At 44.8% G+C, this 18797-nt stretch overlaps 1 protein-coding gene across 1 annotated transcript in view; it reads left to right on the forward strand.

The window, feature by feature from the left end:
- The window catches only part of LOC142767625 (guanylate cyclase 32E-like), a 353448-nt gene that overhangs the window by 232546 nt on the left and 102105 nt on the right, over positions 1-18797 (forward strand). Inside the window, exons 5-6 of the mRNA XM_075869693.1 lie at positions 1181-1358; positions 6033-6185. Coding sequence (XP_075725808.1) covers positions 1181-1358; positions 6033-6185 — 331 coding nt within the window. The remainder of the gene's footprint in view (positions 1-1180; positions 1359-6032; positions 6186-18797) is intronic.

Below are 18797 nucleotides of genomic sequence, written 5' to 3' on the forward strand. Positions count from 1 at the left end.
GCATGCGCAAACAAATGGATATGGCACAAAAAAGCTCAAGGTTTCACCGAAGGTTTGCAAAAAGCGACTTGGTAGATATATACCCGTAGAAAAACATGCCTTCATGCGGTGGCGCTGTGGTGCAATGGATAAGACATATGCTTCACGTGCATTATGTCCCGAGATTGATTCCAGTGCTGAGTGTGGTTTGCATGTTAATGTCGTAATTGTAAATAATTTTGGTACTAATGGATTTCTCATTACCTAGAGTCATAAGATTCACCGCATTATTGGCGAGAAACCACTCTCGATTGCGTAAAATCATGCTTTTTTGACGCAACCGCGTCAGGTTCAGGCCGCCTACGCAAATGTCACGCGTAACTGCAGGCCGTACCCAGGACAAAATTGACTTGAAATCTCGGCTAATCATTGTCCCGTCTATTCTGAAGGCCACTTCTAATTGATCTGGTAACTCTGGGGCATGGCTACGGAGCCGCGTAACGGACTCACTTTAAGCGGCCATAATTTTACTTAATTTCCTGCCTACTGGCGTGTTCTCTGGCTAAGATTTGACTAAGAGTGTAGGACAAGACAAAGGCGAATTACCAACTCAGCCAAGAGTTCATACTTCTATATTGTTTTTTATCACCTACTTTTGTGTGCTTTACGATGTCGGTGATTTCTACTACCTACTGCCGTAATAAATTTGTAGAACGGTTGATTTTCAGTCCGGGTAGCTTGTTTCAACAGCCAAATGTTTTGTCCTTTATTCTACTTGGTAGCTGTAGTTGATGGCTAAACGTTAGAGACAAGCACAGTCAGACAAATAGTCGAAATAATAGAAAGCACTCTAAATATGCTAATATTATAATTTGCGAATTAAGTCTGAAAACCAAACTATGATTACCACGGAAGCCGTTGAGGACAGCTCCTGATATTTCGACCAGCCGGGGATCATTAACGTGTTACTAAAGTTAAGGTCACGGGCCTTTAGCAGATTGCCTCAACCTATATGCGTCCGCCGTGGCTGATTTTAGAATCCCGCCACCTACGGGTAACCTTAGCTAATACAGAGCTGGCAGATCGCTTAGATTCTGATCGTAACACAAATGTTTTTAATGCGTAGTTATAGCTGTTTTATCCAATGTACATTCTTTTGAAATGCACTCAATACCGACTGGTGTCGTGCCGTCATGCGTAGGTGGTGTTGGTGGTCTCCGACCGTGGTGACAACAGGCTCATTGCGGACGTCTTGAGTGCGCAGGCGCGCGATCATAACGTCACTGTGCAGCACACATACTACGTGCCGAACGACTACAGAGACGACGCCAATGGAACGATACGACGCATCATCCGTGATTCCCACACCGCCACAAGAGGTAAGCATGACTTCAATTCTAGATTTTGGAAAAATTTCGTTCCTACTTACGTAACGCTCGCATGCACGTATCATCAGTGTTTAGCAAAAAAATGTTTAACAATTTCGAATACTTCGTAATCAACTATAGGAGAGCACTGAGCCGTCCCGTTTTCAGATTTTGGTGGCCGCGTCATCAGTATCTTCATATTCATTTCTTCTTGAGCTGGATAACCTTGTAGTACATACGCTCTAGAAATTGTATAAAAAATATGACTTACTCTTTGGTGAGGCTCTTGTAACCAATTTCTAGTTCTTGTTAGGAGGTCAAACCGACAGCTTTAACTACGGGTCCTTCGAACGTGTAATTATTTGCCTACATTCTTGTACTGTTATTTGGTCCTACAAAAGCTATCAAAATCGAAAAAAAAGAATACCAACACGTTTGAATATTTCTGTTAACAAAATGTTTGTTTAAATACATGTGGAACAATAAATTTTAAGAAATAAAAAGAATAATAACACGCCGACATAGATGAGATGTAACGAGCAGGTAAATCAGAAGCGTGACGGTTTGGGCTAGTTGGTATGACATGACAATTGTTATAGCGTGAGCTTATGCATGATTGATAGCTAATATTAGAGGCTACAGCAAAATGAATCTTGAGATATTTTCTTTGCAAGCCCCGATTACGGGTCACGAATGTTTGGAAATTCTGAGGGAAATTCTCTTGCCTATTAGATAAAAGTTATTTGCAAAAAGTGTTAGGAAAAGTTACGCGCACGCGCATAACGTCTCGACGTGCATGGGGGCCACTGTGCACGGCTCAAGTATGCCTTCCTCAATAACAGGCATTACAGCTTAATCTGGAAGGCCAAGAATGCACGCTCATTTGGAACCAACAGAATGATTTATTGCGGTACGTAAATCATCCTATTGCAATTTCTCGAACAAACAAGAACCCAAATGAAACACACACTTTGTGTACAACAGTAAATAATGAAAAGTGGGTTTGCTTTTTGGCAATTTTAGTGCACCATAATGTATCCTCCAGGGGTGCAATTTATTACGCGTTCCTAATGCGGACGGAGGCGTTCTGTTCGTTACGTCAAATAGTGGGTGATCTGCATTGGTTGCGTGGACGAGGGGAAGTGAAGAGCCAATGGAGGCGTAAGCACACACTGCCTTCCCCCCACCCCACCCCCCAAAAAACGAGAGAGGTCCCAATAGTCTCTTGGGTAACGTTCGCAAGGGCCTACGCCGGGCAGGGAACATCCAGGCAGTGGTAAGGCGCCGAGACACTCAAGGAGGAGGGAGCACTACTGCCGTTGAGACGCGTCCAGCTTCTCTGTAGGACGCACCCCGTGTTTCCGATGGACGCATTCAGTGTGTCTGCAAAGGACGCCAACACGCTCCTAACACGCTGGTGTTGTTATGAAGAAATTTATTGAAGTCCTGAGGATCAGTCCAGGACCGATGCTGGCTGCTCCCACGTTGGGACAGAGAGGCCAAGCCCTTCTGCCACCACACTGGCCCTCTGGACAGCCCTGAGTTGGTCCGCCAATGCGTCACTGTGTAGTATTCGCTGCCACCACTGATCACCGTGAGAAGCCGCAGCGGCCAATGCCGTGCTGCGCAAGCGCATGTGTTCAAAATTGCGCAAGCCCCCACACTTACAACAATAGATCGGGACCCCGCAATCCGGATTAATTTTATTCACGATAACCGGTAGAATATATTTCATTACAGAAAATGTACCAGAGAGTTACCACGGAGTGAATGAAGAGTGGGACGAAGCTGGAAAGGGTTTCATGGCATCGGTAAGCCGTAAACCCTCCTTCCGTTCATATGTCTGTCTGTCTGTCTGTCTGTCTGCCTGTCTGTCTGTCTACAACACAGACACGAACAGACAGATGAGGTGGCTGCGACAAAAGAGGGCGGATTGAGCCACAGAGTTTCCTAAAATTAACTAGAGGGAACTCCGTCGCTTCAATCGTTCAGCGACCATGGGAATGATGGGTAGTATGCACATTTGCCTAGTATTCTTACTTGTGGCTTCGTTTATTGTTGTGTTTTGGTTTTGTTCTTGAAGAAAGATTCAACCCTTTTGAACTTCATGACCCGATTTGGAAAGGTAAGTCTAAAGGACTTAGTTGGTGAAGCGCAGCCGCTGTACACTTGCTGATTTTTGTTTCATGAGAAAATAGCTTCAAGCCTCACGAACACACACGGAGCCAAAAGCAGGCCAGAAGTACGAAGATTAGACAAATGTGTGTACTACCCATCATTCCCATGCTCGCTGAAGCGCTGTGCGTTGCAGCTCCCATCTACACTAGCGCCAGAGTTCCTTATAGTGGATATTTGGAAACTCTATGGATTGAGCCACAGCGTAAGTGCATGAGGCCCACTGCGACGCCATGATATCAAAGCACCCGGATACTGAAAAGGCACGAAGCGCTTACATTTCAATCCAATTCATGCCACCTCACGGCCATTTCAATCCAACTGTTTCATTTCGGATGGTCTCTTCGACCGTTCCTTCATATCCGTCCCGAAAACGGACGAAAACAGACACGCCAGACATGGCTCTCGTGACATGGAACGCTACGGCACGAGTCACGGCTCAAATAGGTCAGTCGGGTGCCACTCGATGGAACCGAACGCCTCCGTCTGAATTAGGCTCACGTCACATTGAACGTCCCGGCATTCCTCACGACTCAAATGGGCCAATCATGAGTGACTCGATGGAACGGAACGCCTCCGTCCGAATTTGTAATGTGTATGAAATTGCACCACAGCTCTGGTGAAATAGTTGACGTCATAGACAACTGGGTTAAAGAGAAGTTAGCGAAGCATTAGGCGTGTATATGTTCTATACGTAGGCAGCGGTCAGCCTTACTGGTAGATTACAGCATTTCAATGAATGAAGTTGCTTGACAATTAAAAAACAATAACCGACCAGTCATTGTTGCATGCGCTGACTATTTTCCCAAAATGATATAGCTTAGCAAAACGTAGGGATAACGGTTAACACTAATAGCTAAAGCCTTCATAAACCACTCTCAAAAATAGCAAACACAGCGTTGATGCACACAGTTTTTTTTTAGGGGCGAAGCTCCTTATGGCATGGCTTGTGCGTCCCTCGTAGTACGTAACCACCAGTGGCACATACCCGAAATAGCGGTCTTTACGATTTTGACCTCCAAGGTGGTTCCGGTGAGAGATTTCTTCTGTGCGTTGTTGAACAATAAAAGATAGTGCCCAATGCACATGTTAATGGCTGCTAAGGCGGAATGAGAGACAGGAGCATTCGGCCTTTAGGTAACGCGCACGCTGCGATCCCCATTAGCAGCTATTGGCATGTACATTGAGCACAATCTGACAAGAAAGGGTTGCTACGTTATACTCGCTGGGTGTAACCTCCTTGGTTTTAGAAAGGTTTAGCGAGCGTTGGGCCGCATAGCCATGAATACAGTGAACTAGTATATACCATGAACTCGAGGTGGTTAAAGGTGGGAAGTAAACCCGAAGCGCAAGCCATGAAAAAGTGTGCATGTGCCACCTCCCGTTTAGTCCTTGAAATGTCCGCTGGACGGCGGTGCTTCTATATGGAGAATATATGATGAAAAGACGCGAGATGGTGGTACTTGGAGTGCTGAATAGATGGACGAACGGACACACAGACAGATGCATGGATGGACGCATGAACGGACGCAGGCGCGGTTGCATGGACGAACGCAGAAACGGACGCACGAACAGGCGCACGCACGGACGGGTAGATGGACACATGGACGGTTACACAGACGTACGCAGGAACGGACGGAAGCAAGAACGAATGGACGGACGAATGCTTCGCCCCACTCCCCATCATTCACTCCGTGGATATGCTGTCATTTTTTTGTCTGTTGGCCAGTGCCTTCTCTGAACTGGCTTTCTGTGTAAAGCTTGGCGTTCATATCACCTCGGCTACTTCTTTCTAATGACTTTTCTAGAGAAAAATAGTTTAACCAAAATTAAGTGAAAGAAGAAGCGTAAAAAACTGAAAAAAAAAACTGAAAACATAATATTGAAAGGGCAGTTCACCTGCTATTATTCCCTTTTGTTAGAACGTTCACGCGCACACATTTCACGTGCACCCACAGTGTACGGACTACCACGTCATTTTGGTCATAATAACGGATATCTGTTCACCACAAGCGCTCATATGCTGCAGTGCTCCTCAAAACTCTCCCAGTAAGTACAGACGCATTTAGCTGAAGAGGCACTGAAGTGCACGTAATTTCTGTATGTGAAGGCATCTGTCCAAACTCACTAGTTGCTCGTATAGGTTTTCCTTTTTTTTGCACTTGCATACTTTAGGCACTGTAGAATAATGTAGCTAACGTTTCCATCATGATGACTGCAGGAACATTTCGGTTAGTAGTATCGATGTATCCGTTCTAGGAAGCTGTTGTAGTATAGTCTAGGTGTGTGAAATAAGGTCTGTGTGCATCGTGGGAGATCACCCGCGATATAAAATCATTTTTTTTTCGATCAACCTCATGAAGTAATGATTGCTTTGGTTCAGTGCTCTGGCACCAGCTGTTTCGCTGCAAGATGTTGTTATGTTAAACTAACTAATCCTTCATCAGGAACATTTCATCTTATTCATGCTTCAGCTGAAACACATTTCGACTCTTCATTCATCGTATGCAGTGTACGTGCTTTTAGCGGAGACTGGTGTCCTCGTGGATTTTGTGCGCCTCATGCATCAGGTGGGACTGCTGGAGGGCGGCGAGTACGTCATCGTCTCCGTGGAAGAGGAGGATACGTACGACCGGAGAAACAAGTACCAGTACATGAAAAAAGGTGAGTGTAAGCAGTGCGAGTCTAACGTTTAGGCCTTTCTTCTTCTAAAAGTGTCATTTTAAGACTGATTCGATGTAATTCGTATACACATAGTAACTATAGGGGAGGTACGTGCATAACCACAGTATTACACAGTTACCATTAGACGTCTGCGGAGGCTCTGCAAACGCAAGCTGCCAGCCATGTCGCACTCTGTCGTCAAAAGTGCTGGAGGTGCTCAACTAAAACTGTATACTATTATCAGGAACCTTCTCTAGAAGGGCGCCTGCCACGTCGACCTTATGGTGTTCTTTCACTTGCACCTAATGACAACACACCATCTGGCATTTTACCTCCAACGAAATTCAGCTGCCTTGACCAGGACTCAAATCCGTAACCAGTGGGACAGCAGTGAAGGGCCATATAAAAACTAGACAACTGCAGAGGCTTCTCAAATATGTGTTCGTCACGTTGACAATACATGTCCTGCAATTCTTGTGTACAAACGTGTCACAGAAAGTAGGAATAATTTTTCGGCTTCTAATTATTTAATAACAGCGCCATCGCGGTAGTGCAACGGTAAAAAGAACAATAAATTACGCTACATCTATAGTAACCTGGTTTTAATTGAACGCCAAAGAATTATATACAAGTTCAGGTTCTCCTCTTCGTTTTGACAATATCTTGGGGATTTCACGTACGTGTCCTCCTCCTGGGATGTCAGTATTTACCATAATTCTTATACCAATGCTTCTTGCGCACCACGTGAGCGTCAAAAAACGGAAAGAGAAGTGTATACGGCACAACAACTAAAAACAACAATTATTTGCTGAGCTTGCAAAATCAGTTGCACGACAGCAACTCTTCTTTGCATTAAGAAATATTGATGACATTTAAAAGCACATTCATCTATATCTGCTCATGCCAAAAATAAGGAGAAAGAGGCAGAGGAGTTTTAAGCCCGTGAGCTCAGATTTGGGTGGACGTTAAAGAACCCCAGGTGGTCGAAATTTCGGAGCCCTCCACTACGGCGTCTCTTATAATCATATGGTGGTTTTGGGACGTTAAACCTCACATATCAATCAATCGAGGTGGAGGAGAAACACAATTTTTGGACATGCATCAGTGTCCCTCTGTATAATATGTTAAGGATATTAGAACGAAGGAGCACAGCATGCTTGCCAGGAATGTTCCTTTTTCATGTTATGCGTTTACTCAAAGCAAAGTAATTAAATGTTGAATACTTTACGGAAAGCGAGAGGTGTTCAACTGAAACTCATTTCTTTAGAGGCCCAAAGTAGGCAAAGCTTTTTCTTTATAACTGACGGGCCGTCAGCATACCTAAAATTCTGCACTTTAAAAACCAGGAGAAAAACAAAAAACGCACAGCCATAGGCACACCTATGGACAACAGGCTTAAAGTGGAACGAGGACAAGAGCTTATCATTAGTCTCGTATTTTGAAGACGATAGTCTTTCTTGGAACACTTTGACGCTGAAATTTTGGTCTGTCTGTCGACTTGTGTTTAAAAAAGTGGTTTACCATTTGAAGGACATGGTACTCTACTATGCGAGAGCATGAAGCCGTCCCGTGGGCCTCACACTTGATGAGGCCGTGCTCACAGTATGAGATGACCAGAATAGCAGTCCCCGACTTGCCTGTCACCGAAACGGCTTGTTTTCTATCCTTTTACTCCGTTTGCTTTAAATTCTTAAACCACATTTGCAGCGCCCTTCAATAATACTCTGGTTTCTTCGTTCACACTAGTACGTTGTGTTGATTAAAAAGCAAACTTTGCGCATAACTGAGGCAAAACATCAATACGTTTATATAAGGTAACGTGTTTTTTATACTATAAAATGCATACATAAGTAATTCTAAGAACAGTAGCGTTTAATACGCTAAGCTGGCAATGCAACGTTATGCAAGAAAAGGCGGTGTTACCTGTGCTTTGCTAAGACGATACGGTGGTGGCACCTACCCACTGCGCGCATCGATGGTCCTTTAACGAAGCCCCTCCAGAATCTCATTCACCCACTTTCTCGCGCAGAACATCAAATAAATGTTTCATTCCCTCCCTCCAGGCGGAAGACTATTGTCATTCAACGACATTTGCAGTTAAACATGCAAATACGGGGCCAATTCGTTTTTGTCATCAAATGCTGCACGTTTCCTTTTTTAGGGGCGAAGCTCTTCAAAGCGCCACCCGTTCCTCCCTCGTCGTAGTACGTAACATGTCTTACGCTTAGACCTGCAAGGTGGTGCCAGTGGGAGATATCTCCTGTGCGTTGTTGAATAATAAAAAAACTCGCAGCGTGCGCGTTAACTAGATGCCGAATTCTCCTGTCTCTCATTCCCCATTAGCAGCCATTGGCATGTACATTGAGCACTGTCTGACAAGGAAGGGTTGCTATGTTATATTCGCTGGGCGTAACCTCCTTGGTTTTAGAAAGGTTTAGCGAGCGTTGGGCCGCAGTGCCATGAATACAGTGAATTAGTATATACCATGAACTCGAGGTGGTTAAAGGTGGGAAGTAGACCCGAAGCGCAAGCCGTAAGAAAGTGTGCGTGTGCCAACTCTCGTTTAGTCCTTAGAATGTCCGCTGGATGGCGGTGCTTCTTATGCGGCTTCTTATACAGCTGTAGAAGGGATGCATCCCTTCTGATCAATGAAAAGATTAGAAGGAAGGGAGCTCAGTGGCTGGCAGAAGTACATAAAAAAGATAGAAAGGCAGCTGCGAAATTGTGGAACCATCTAAACTCCCTAAGAAATGAGACGAGCCTAGAGCAGAGTTTTATAACTACAGCCCAAGGTGCTAGGCTAGAAGGGGACGAAGCTATTGAATATATAAGAACAAGGGTGACAGAAAAATTTCAACAAAGAAGTACTTTATGCACCACAATAGACAAGAACGAATCAAGTGGTGCAATGGCTCCATTTTCACAACAAGAGTGGGAAAGGGCTGAGAAAAGGGTTCCTAGTAGTACATTAACAGGCCCAGATGGCATTCCAATTATGCTGATAAAGACATTAGGTCCGAAGTATAAGCAGGCTTTGAGAGAGGCAGGGAGCACAATAATATTTGATGGTGAAGTTCCCGATGGATGGAAACTTAGCAGGATGGGCATGATCTTTAAAGGAAAGGGGGACAAAGCTGACATGAACAACTACCGTCCTATAACAGTGACATCAGTGGTCTACAGGCTGGCGATGCAGATTATAAAGGAAAGACTACAGGCGTGGATAGAGGAAGAGGGGGGGCTGGGGGAACTGCAGAATGGGTTTCGGAAACACAGGAGGTTGGAAGACAATCTGTTCTCACTGACGCAGTGCATCGAAATAGCAGAAAAGGAACACAGGCCTCTGTGGCTAGCATTTTTGGATATCAAGGGAGCGTACGATAGCGTGGTTCAAGAGGAATTGTGGGGAATACTGGACACACTAGGCGTGGATCCTGTAGTCACTAATTATTTAAAGGGTATCTATAAAGGTAACAAGGTAGTTATAAAGTGGGAAAAACAGGTATCCAAGCCTGCAGAGGTAAAACGGGGGCTTAGGCAGGGTTGCCCCCTGTCACCCTTATTATTCATGATGTACCTACAAGGATTAGAGGCAAAATTAGAGGGAAGTGGACTGGGCTTCAACCTCTCTTTAGTCAAACAAGGAAAACTTATTGATCAGGCACTACCAGCATTAATGTGCGCAGATGATATAGTGCTAATGGCCAACAACAAGGAAGATTTGCAGAGATTGATGGACATCTGCGGTAATGAGGGAGATAGGTTAGATTTTAGATTCAGTAAGGAAAAATCAGCAGTCATGATTTTCAATGACAACGAAGGTAGTGAGCTTAGAATACAGGAGGTCACGCTAGATATAACAGATAAATACAAATATCTGGGCGTATGGATAAGCAATGGGACCGAGTATCTGAGGGAACATGAAAAATACGTGACGACTAAAGGTAACAGGAATGCAGCAGTCATGAAAAATAAGGCACTGTGGAATTACAATAGGTATGATGTTGTGAGAGGAATATGGAAAGGGGTCATGGTTCCTGGGCTGACGTTCGGCAATGCGGTCTTGTGCATGAGATCAGAAGTTCAAGCAAGATTAGAAATTAAGCAACCTGGAATAGGTAGGCTTGCTTTAGGAGCTCACGGGAATACACCAAATCAGGGGGTACAAGGTGATATGGGATGGACATCATTTGAGGGCAGGGAAGCTAGCAGCAAGATAAAATTTGAGAAGCGATTGAGAGAAATGGGCGAAGAGCGTTGGGCTAGGAAGGTTTTCAGCTACTTGTACATGAAGAATGTCGATACAAAATGGAGGAAGCGAACCAGGAAGTTGACTGGTAAATACTTAGAAAACAGCAGGTGGCCAAACCAAAAAGAACTATCGGTTAAGAAGAAAGTGAAGGAAACGCAGACTAACATGTGGAGAATGGGCATGATTAAGAAGTCCGCACTAGAGATCTATCGAACTTTTAAGCAGGAAATTGCCAAGGAAAGGATCTATGATAATACTCGGGGTAGTTCTCTACTGTTTGAGGCCAGAACGGGAGTACTGCGAACCAAGACATATCGGGCCAAATACGAAGGGGTAGACACAGTATACAGTGCGTGTGGAGAGGAAGAAGAAACTGCCGAACACTTGATAATGTTCTGTAAAGGGCTTCACCCTATAGTTCAGGATGATGGCGCAGAGTTTTTCAAAGCACTGGGGTTTAGGGACAGGGAGGGCAAAATAAACTTTAAGCGGGTAGACTTAACTAGAAGAAGGTTATCTGATTGGTGGCTAAAGTCAAGGCACGAGTGAAAATTAAACTCTTCACTGCAAAGTACGAATCCTCAAACTCTTTTTTTAACCAAAAATAAATAAATATAGTTTTTGGTTCATTAGGTATTACGGCTTGGTGGCGCTAGCCACCGCCCAATCTAAAGGGTACAGCCATATCCATCCATCCAATATATGATGAAAAGATGCGAGATGGTGGTACTTGGAGTGTTGGAATGGATGGACGAACGGACACACAGACAGATGCATGGATGGACGCATGAACAGACGCAGGGGCGGATAGACGCATGGATGGACACAAGGGCAGATGCGTGGCGAACGCAAGGACGGACGCATGGATGGACGTGAGGACGCACGAACATACGCACGCATGGACGGGCGGATGGACGCATGAACGGTCACACATACGGACGCATGGACGGACGGAAGCAAGAACGAATGGACAGACGGATGCTTCGCCCCGCTCTCCATCATTCACTCCGTGGATATGCTGCCATATTTTTCGAAGGGGGGGGGGGGAATGACTTTCAGAGTAGCCTAGCTTCATGTTTCGCTGCAACTCTGCATCACGTCAGTGCAGCAGAGCAAATAACCAATAGTAGCCATGCGTTTCTTTTGTGCTCTCCAATAATGCTTGCTGCGTCTCAGTTGAGCAAACGCACCGGCAAATCGAGGAGAAGCGTTGCGACGCACTATATCAACCAGCATAAGAGTTTCAGTCAATTTTCAGAAATGAAATTACGAACAAGGTGTAAGTCTGCCACAGATTTTATCGTCTGCTTTTAAACTGGCGAGAAAAGTAACAGGAAACATTTCAAAATCTTTTTTACCCGAACCTACATCGTCCACATCGTGAAGCAGTGATAAAAAATTCGTTCTGTCGTAATATTTTTTGCGCCCACTGGCTTGTAATTTTAAATACAGCTTCCCGAAAAATGAACATTCTACATGGTTGGATAGCAACAGTAGTTCAAATAGAAGCCGACAGAATACATCCCTGCTGTTGAATACATCCTAAAGATAGGCCATGATTATGAGCTATAGCCTTCAAACTATACGCAATAATTTATAAGATGACGACGCAGAATGCTTGTCCCAGCATAAGAACCTCAGGCCTGTTAGATTTGATAGCGTGCTGCGTTAACAACACGAACATGCAGAAGAAGACTCGTTTTTTCCTGCGTACAAAGCAACCCTTGATGCGCATGAAATAAACAGAGTGAAGTTTAGCGGTCACTTCAATATCCATGTGCTTCATGTTTTCTTTTATTATAAGTGTCGTGTTAATATAAACTGCACCAAGCCTTCAACTTAAAAAGTTTCGTGCACAGCCAGGCGAACTGCCGGTAACACACGACGGCAGAAAAAAAAAAAGAAAGTGGCCGTTTGCACTAATGAAGACATACCACAAAAAGCAGGTACTGACTCGAATGAAGTTTATGCAAGGTTTCCCCTAATATATACACGCTCCAGAGCAAATGCCAAGCTCTGGCACATGCATAATTCTGTTAAATACATTCAAGTAAGATGTTTAGCTATTGAAATTTGATGCCGAATGCCATGGCGCAAGCAGATATCTTTCCCATGAATAGCGTCGCCGCATTAACTGGAAATGAAACAACTTCCACATACGTCAGCAGTAATTTTTTGCCGCCCACCCCGCCGTGGTGGTCTAGTAACTAAGGTACTCGGCTGCTGACCTGCAGGTCGCGGGTTCGAATCCCGGCTGCGGCGGCTGCATTTCCGATGGAGGCGGAATTGTAGGCCCGTGTGCTCAGATTTGGGTGCACGTTAAAGAACCCCAGGTGGTTGAAATTTCCGGAGCCCTCCACTACGGCGTCTCTCATATTCATATGGTGGTTTTGGGACGCTAAACCCCACATGTCAATCAATCAATTTTTTGCCGCCCGCGTTGTTCTTAAAAAGTAAGATGTTTTATAATAAATATGCCAGATGTGAAGGTAATACGCGATCATACCGAACACGCGTGTATGAACAGGTGAAAGAAAAAGCATCTTGGCGGAAAGAAGACTAGCCAAGGATCTGAAAGGCGTGTAATGGTTAACTTAAGTATCAATAAAAAAAGTATACCAGCTGAATTTAGAACAAAAGAAGAGGAAAATCAAGGGCTTACTTTTCTTTGCTAGCAACAACAGTGAAGAAAAAGGTGACAAGAAAGAACTGGAAAGTAGAGTGTGCGTTATTTTACTGATTACTATTTAAATGCGAATAAATTAAAGTGGACTAAAAATACATGGCGCTGGAACAGTCCGAACCTTCAAAAGCTAAACTTTATAAACTTTGGCCCTAAGGTCATCCTTCTTTCACCAAATTCAACTAGTGTTATGAAAATTTCCGTTTCCGTACGTTGAAGCTAAGTGAACCACATATTTTTCTGTGTGACAAAACCGTGTTATTGTTAGGTACGAAAACCATTACCAGCGCCATGTGAGTTTTGAGCGCCTCGTCACTTATATCAAGAAGACGTTTGTATGAGCAAGGCTTTTTCTAACACGAATAATGAAATCGCAGATGATTATTACCGAGCTTTTTTTTTACAGTGGCTTAAAGCTCCAACATCAATTAAAAGCATTTCTAGTGGATTTCACTGATGTGTTATCGCACATTTGTGCAATCATAAATATCGAAAATGTGACGTTATTTCGGGGCTCATATTTAAAACTCTATAAGATCTAATATTTCACGAGGATATAAAAGAATTGAATGTAAAGTGATACATAGTCCACTTAAGGGAGTTTCAGCTAAATACATTTGTTTGCTTCCGCGTCTCTCTGTTTAATTTTTTTTGTTGTTCTTTATGTTGCACAGTTATAATATTGTGGATTGGCTAAACAATTCATTTTCAACATTTTCCTTCAGTAAATCATATATTTTCCTAAACAAGGCACCGTACGATCCATGACCTAAACCCCGAAGTGGGTTTCATAAAGAAGCTCGAGAACGTACTAATCGACCAATATTAACTCAAAAATGATCATTTATTACCTTCTAATGATACGTGGAAGCAAGCGTAGAAGCCACAACTCTGCTGTGGGTTCTACGCAGCAGAATCACATGTGAAAGAACAGTTACAGAAATTCGGGCACATGCAAGAAATACCATATCCTTTATACGGCACAGCGCATTTCGCTGTGCCTTTTACAAACATTTACAAGATATGGGGTCATCTATACCAGACGCGATATCTCAGCTGGAAGGGTCATACGCGAAAAAGTCACATCTAACAATAAAACAAAAAAGCTGGTTACCACAAAGCACTCTCTGTTCTGTAGACCATTTTACCTAAGACATGCGGGCGCCGCCATCTTGAGCTGTTAAACTGAAGTTTTTTTTTTTTTGTGGATTGCGACCTGAAATATTAACGTGATAAAACATCACATGCAGCAACTCAACAATTTTCATGCGCGAATGTCTTGCGTAACAGTGCTCGTGTAGTTGTTCAAAAATGGCAGTGGCTTAGCTCTTCTATGCCAGGATATACGTAGCGTTAGCAAAAGTTCAGCTGATTATTCTTAGCTTTCCAGATATCATGCTTACAGCTGTTCCAACGACACACACACGGTATACGTATTATGTGGCACTTGTATATTTATTTTGCCGGGCAACTACTTCGCGATCCGATGAGTTAAGCTTCTCCGCTCTACTGCAGCGTTGAGCAGCATTTGCACTCTCTTTCTCCATGGCTATACCACAGTGGCAAACGCCAGTCAGAGGCGCTATCAAGTGGCTCCAGCACAGTGTCAAATGGCGACTGCTCAGGGAAGGCGCGTGCGTCGGCGCCCATGTGTCTACCAAGGCTATGACGGCTATCCTCTGGAAAGCGCACACAGGCGGCGGTGAGTCGCGCGCGGCCACGGCTGAGTGCGAGGGAGGTGTCGGCTCCGGTGCGTGGCACCACTGATCGTCTGCGCAGCGCATCGAATTGCGCGCACATCAGCGGCGAGCTGCGCGCGGCGGCGGCGGAGTATCATTGCGCATGCGCAGACCAGTGCCACGTGAAATTGGCTCAGTGAGGCCAGTATAGCTCACGCTACAAAATGCAACACACAAATGACAACAGCCCAGCATGACGGCACCCAGACCCACCCGTACAGACCCACCCGTACAGCAGACACGTGTAGATATATTGTACTAAGTTCCAGTATTGCCCTACAGATCGTGTATTTTACCAGGACAATTGTATATTGCCTATTAGGAACAGCCCGGGCCACGTTGAAGAATATAAAATGCTCTGCGAAAATTCACCATTTTCCGCACGAAACTGCAATTCGGCAAGTGTTCCAGTGAGTCTCTGCAGTAGGGAACCAGGAGTCCTTCATGTAAGCTAGCTTTTTTGTCAGATATAATTCTTTACCTGCTTCTCGTTCTGTTACATCTGGCCCCCGCTGTCAGCGGGATGACGTGACACCCCACCTGTATTAGCGCCTTAAATTGAGCTGATTGGTATGTACTGATAGGACTAGAACTGGACTGTACAAGAGGACACAAACAGTTCTACCACACTGTTCTAGCGATGTTTCTGCAATCAATGTCGAATCGGCAAATCATAGTCTGAACGCGTGCTTTAGGTTTGGAGACACTGCTATTGCATTTCTAAACTTAATCAAAGCCTCTAAAAGTAGAAATTAAAGGCTTGCAGGTTCCACCAAATAAAAAAGCTCTAAATATATTTTACTTCAGAAGTTGCATATATGTGTACGATTTCTGGTGCAGACATATACACCTTCGTGGTTTAGCGGCTGTAAAGTTGCACTGTGGTGTAGGCAAAAATTTTTGCTCACGTGGTTCAGCAATACTTTATGCTTCCTACATGTGTTAGCACAATTTTGTGTGTGTATACACAGGCAAAATTAAGGATATTCAGGTGACGGTGTGAGCCCCCATCCTCTCACCGCTAACGTTCCTCCACCACGGCTAAACCTCCGCATTACACTGCTTTCCATGTGCGAAGATGCCAACTTGATTCCCCATAATTATGACTCTGTTTCGATAGAACAAAGTGCGAAGGTACCCAGACACATAAGAAGTACGCTACATTGTTATGTCGTGATAATTGCATTTTGTAGCGATAACCATGGCACAGATCTGGATATTGAGCTTTGCACTTTCTGTTCAATATTTTGCCGCAATACTCAGGCAGATTTTCGCTTCCCTGTCACTGTCGCTCTGCGCTTCTGAGTGTTGTTTGTGTGTGCACGCATGTGTATGTGCGTGTGTGTAGGTGCATGCGTGCTTGGGCACTTATTTTATCGCTGGCACCGGTGGTAAGAAGTTATTCTTTACTCATGCACTTATTAACAGCCACGAGGTGCGGTTAGTGGGCAATGAAATTATTACCAAAACTATCGATTTTATTGCATATTACAAAAGTAGCTGATGTAACAAAATAAATCAGCATGTCCAAACATACTTCATCGGCTAACGCGCAATTTCGTTGCATAAGCCAGGTTATTTCAGAGAGTGAAAAAATAGGATAACGCGATGACATTCCTTCGTGACTTTTGAAACTTCAATACGGCGCGGCGTAACTATAGCACACGATACAAAAATATCGAACCATCCTGTGCTAATCCTCACTAAGGAAAAATTATGGAAGCACAGGCAAATTGTTTCAAAATAAGAAAAAAAGGAGAATGCCCCACGCACTAAAGTGCTTCTTGATTAATCCAGTACCTTACTAATTGGTGTGAGCGAGTAGTTTCACTCAACTAAGGGCTTTTTTTTCTGACTTAATCTCTACGAGTGCCTTGATGTTGTTTTCAACGTTTATTTCTAGCTTCTCTGTTTCAATGCGTCGCCACTGGTGATGGCACAGTGCGCTAATTAGTACAAAATGTCTTATTAGAAATTTTTGTAGGGTTCGCTCCGCACCATTACTGGGTCGAACACCGTACGAAACATTAAAGACACAGCAAAGGCACGTGTAGCTTGTGGATTGTAATAAATACTTTTTCGAAGACCTGTGTTTAAAGTGTATTGAGTGTTACAAACGTAAGATAAACATTGATAAAGTGCCATTCAGCGACCTACTTATTCAATGAAGCGGATGGGCACAAAGCATACAAAGCAGTTTTTCATCATTTCTTGCATTCCAGGCGTCGCTATATGAACGCTTTCGACTACTTTTCCTTATATCAAAAAGTCTGTCAGCTGTACAAAGTTGCAAAAGAAAGACAGGCAGCAATAAAAGCATTGAGTAGTTGAAGGCCTCCAGTCTACGGCGTTTGTTGTTTGTAAAGCTGAATATACCCATTAAATGCGTGAATATAGGGCGACTGTTGGTAACTTGGTTTCGTGCGAAAGCCTGCACACATTGGGAAATTGGCTTAAAGTTACTGCCTTTCAAGTCGTTTGGCAAGCACTAATACATACAGTCGTTTCCTACGCTCGATGCAAGAATAATGATACGCCATTCGTGGTTGTCTGTCAGTCTGTCAGCTTTCCGTAGGTTTATAGCCCCTTTTTGCGCTAGTTTATCACGTCATATATATATATATATACATACATATACATACATATATATATATATATATATATATATATATATATATTGTAAGGACGAGAAATAAGACACAACGCCTTTGCTGCAGGCCGGCTGTTCTTATTCTGCTTCGTCTTCCTCCTCTTCCTTCCTAGCATGCGAGTCTGTGCCAGAGAGAGTTCCAGTTTCGGTTTTCGTCATTACACTCGGCCATGACTGCTAGCATTGTCGTTGGGCCAAACGACAATGTTCTGGTAGGTAAGGCTAGCTGCAGCAGTTGACAGTGCTTCAGGTGGGCGAGGTTGGCTACATCGTCGTGGTCGGTCTCGACCACGCTGGAAGTTTGTCGAAATTGGCTCCGGCGGCCGACACTGGCTATGTCGTCTGGGTCGTTCACCGTGTCGTGATGGAGACTGGGTCCTGTGCGCGCGCGGAGCTGGCGGTAAAGTTTTTGGTGGGTGGGCTTGACTTTGTCGCCGTGGTCGAACTCGTCCATGATGCAACGTTTCCTGACAACTCGTAGAATGCAGTTCAGGTGGACGGCCCTGACTGTTCCGGCAAGGTCGCAGAGTAACCTGGAAACGCTGGTGTTTGTCCCACCGTCGCTGGTGGACTGAACTGCAGCGGGATGCCCTGCGAGGCAGCCATGATGACGTTTGGGCCATTTCTTGAAATGAGATGGGACGCAGCTCATGGTTGGGCATAAATACCACAGCAGAACTCCCAGACGTAGTCGAGCCGGTGGCTTCTGGCGAACTGTCATGTGCAAACATCGTATGCTGGGAGGAAACAGCAGGAGGGCTGGTCCTCGGCAAGTTCTCGATGGCAGTGGCCTCAGCGTAGCTAGGTATCTGGGCTTTCTCGAAGGAAACGTTCCTTGGTAGCCGAGTGTCTGCGTGGCTGAGCATGATCGTGGTCTGGTAGGGTTCAGTTGTGTCTAATACAATAGGATTGAGTGCCTCGATGTCCTCAGACGACGAGCGCGAGGGCCGTATCTCCGGACGAAGGTCTGGTGGGGGTATTTTCAGGTCGAATACCGATGCAGAGTCCGGGACCTGTAGTGTAGGATTCCAGCCACTTCGGTCAGGGTCAGCAGCAGGGAACTCCTGGCAGCATTCCGTTGACGAGCTGCAACGAACGATTGCAGCCTCGAGGCGGGGCGCTGCCTGGGCTCCATCCTCGGCCTCGGGGAAGATCGAGCTGGACTTGCTGGAGTCACAGGAAATCCGTCCGAAAGCGGCAATCAGGGCTGCACTCCATTCTGCCCAGGACTGCTGCCTGACGCCTTCGTACCTGTGCCATGCTGCGGCAGCATCCCGCAGGCGATCTA

The sequence above is a fragment of the Rhipicephalus microplus genome, chromosome 7, assembly GCF_043290135.1.
Source record: "Rhipicephalus microplus isolate Deutch F79 chromosome 7, USDA_Rmic, whole genome shotgun sequence".
Classification (NCBI taxonomy): domain Eukaryota; kingdom Metazoa; phylum Arthropoda; class Arachnida; order Ixodida; family Ixodidae; genus Rhipicephalus; species Rhipicephalus microplus.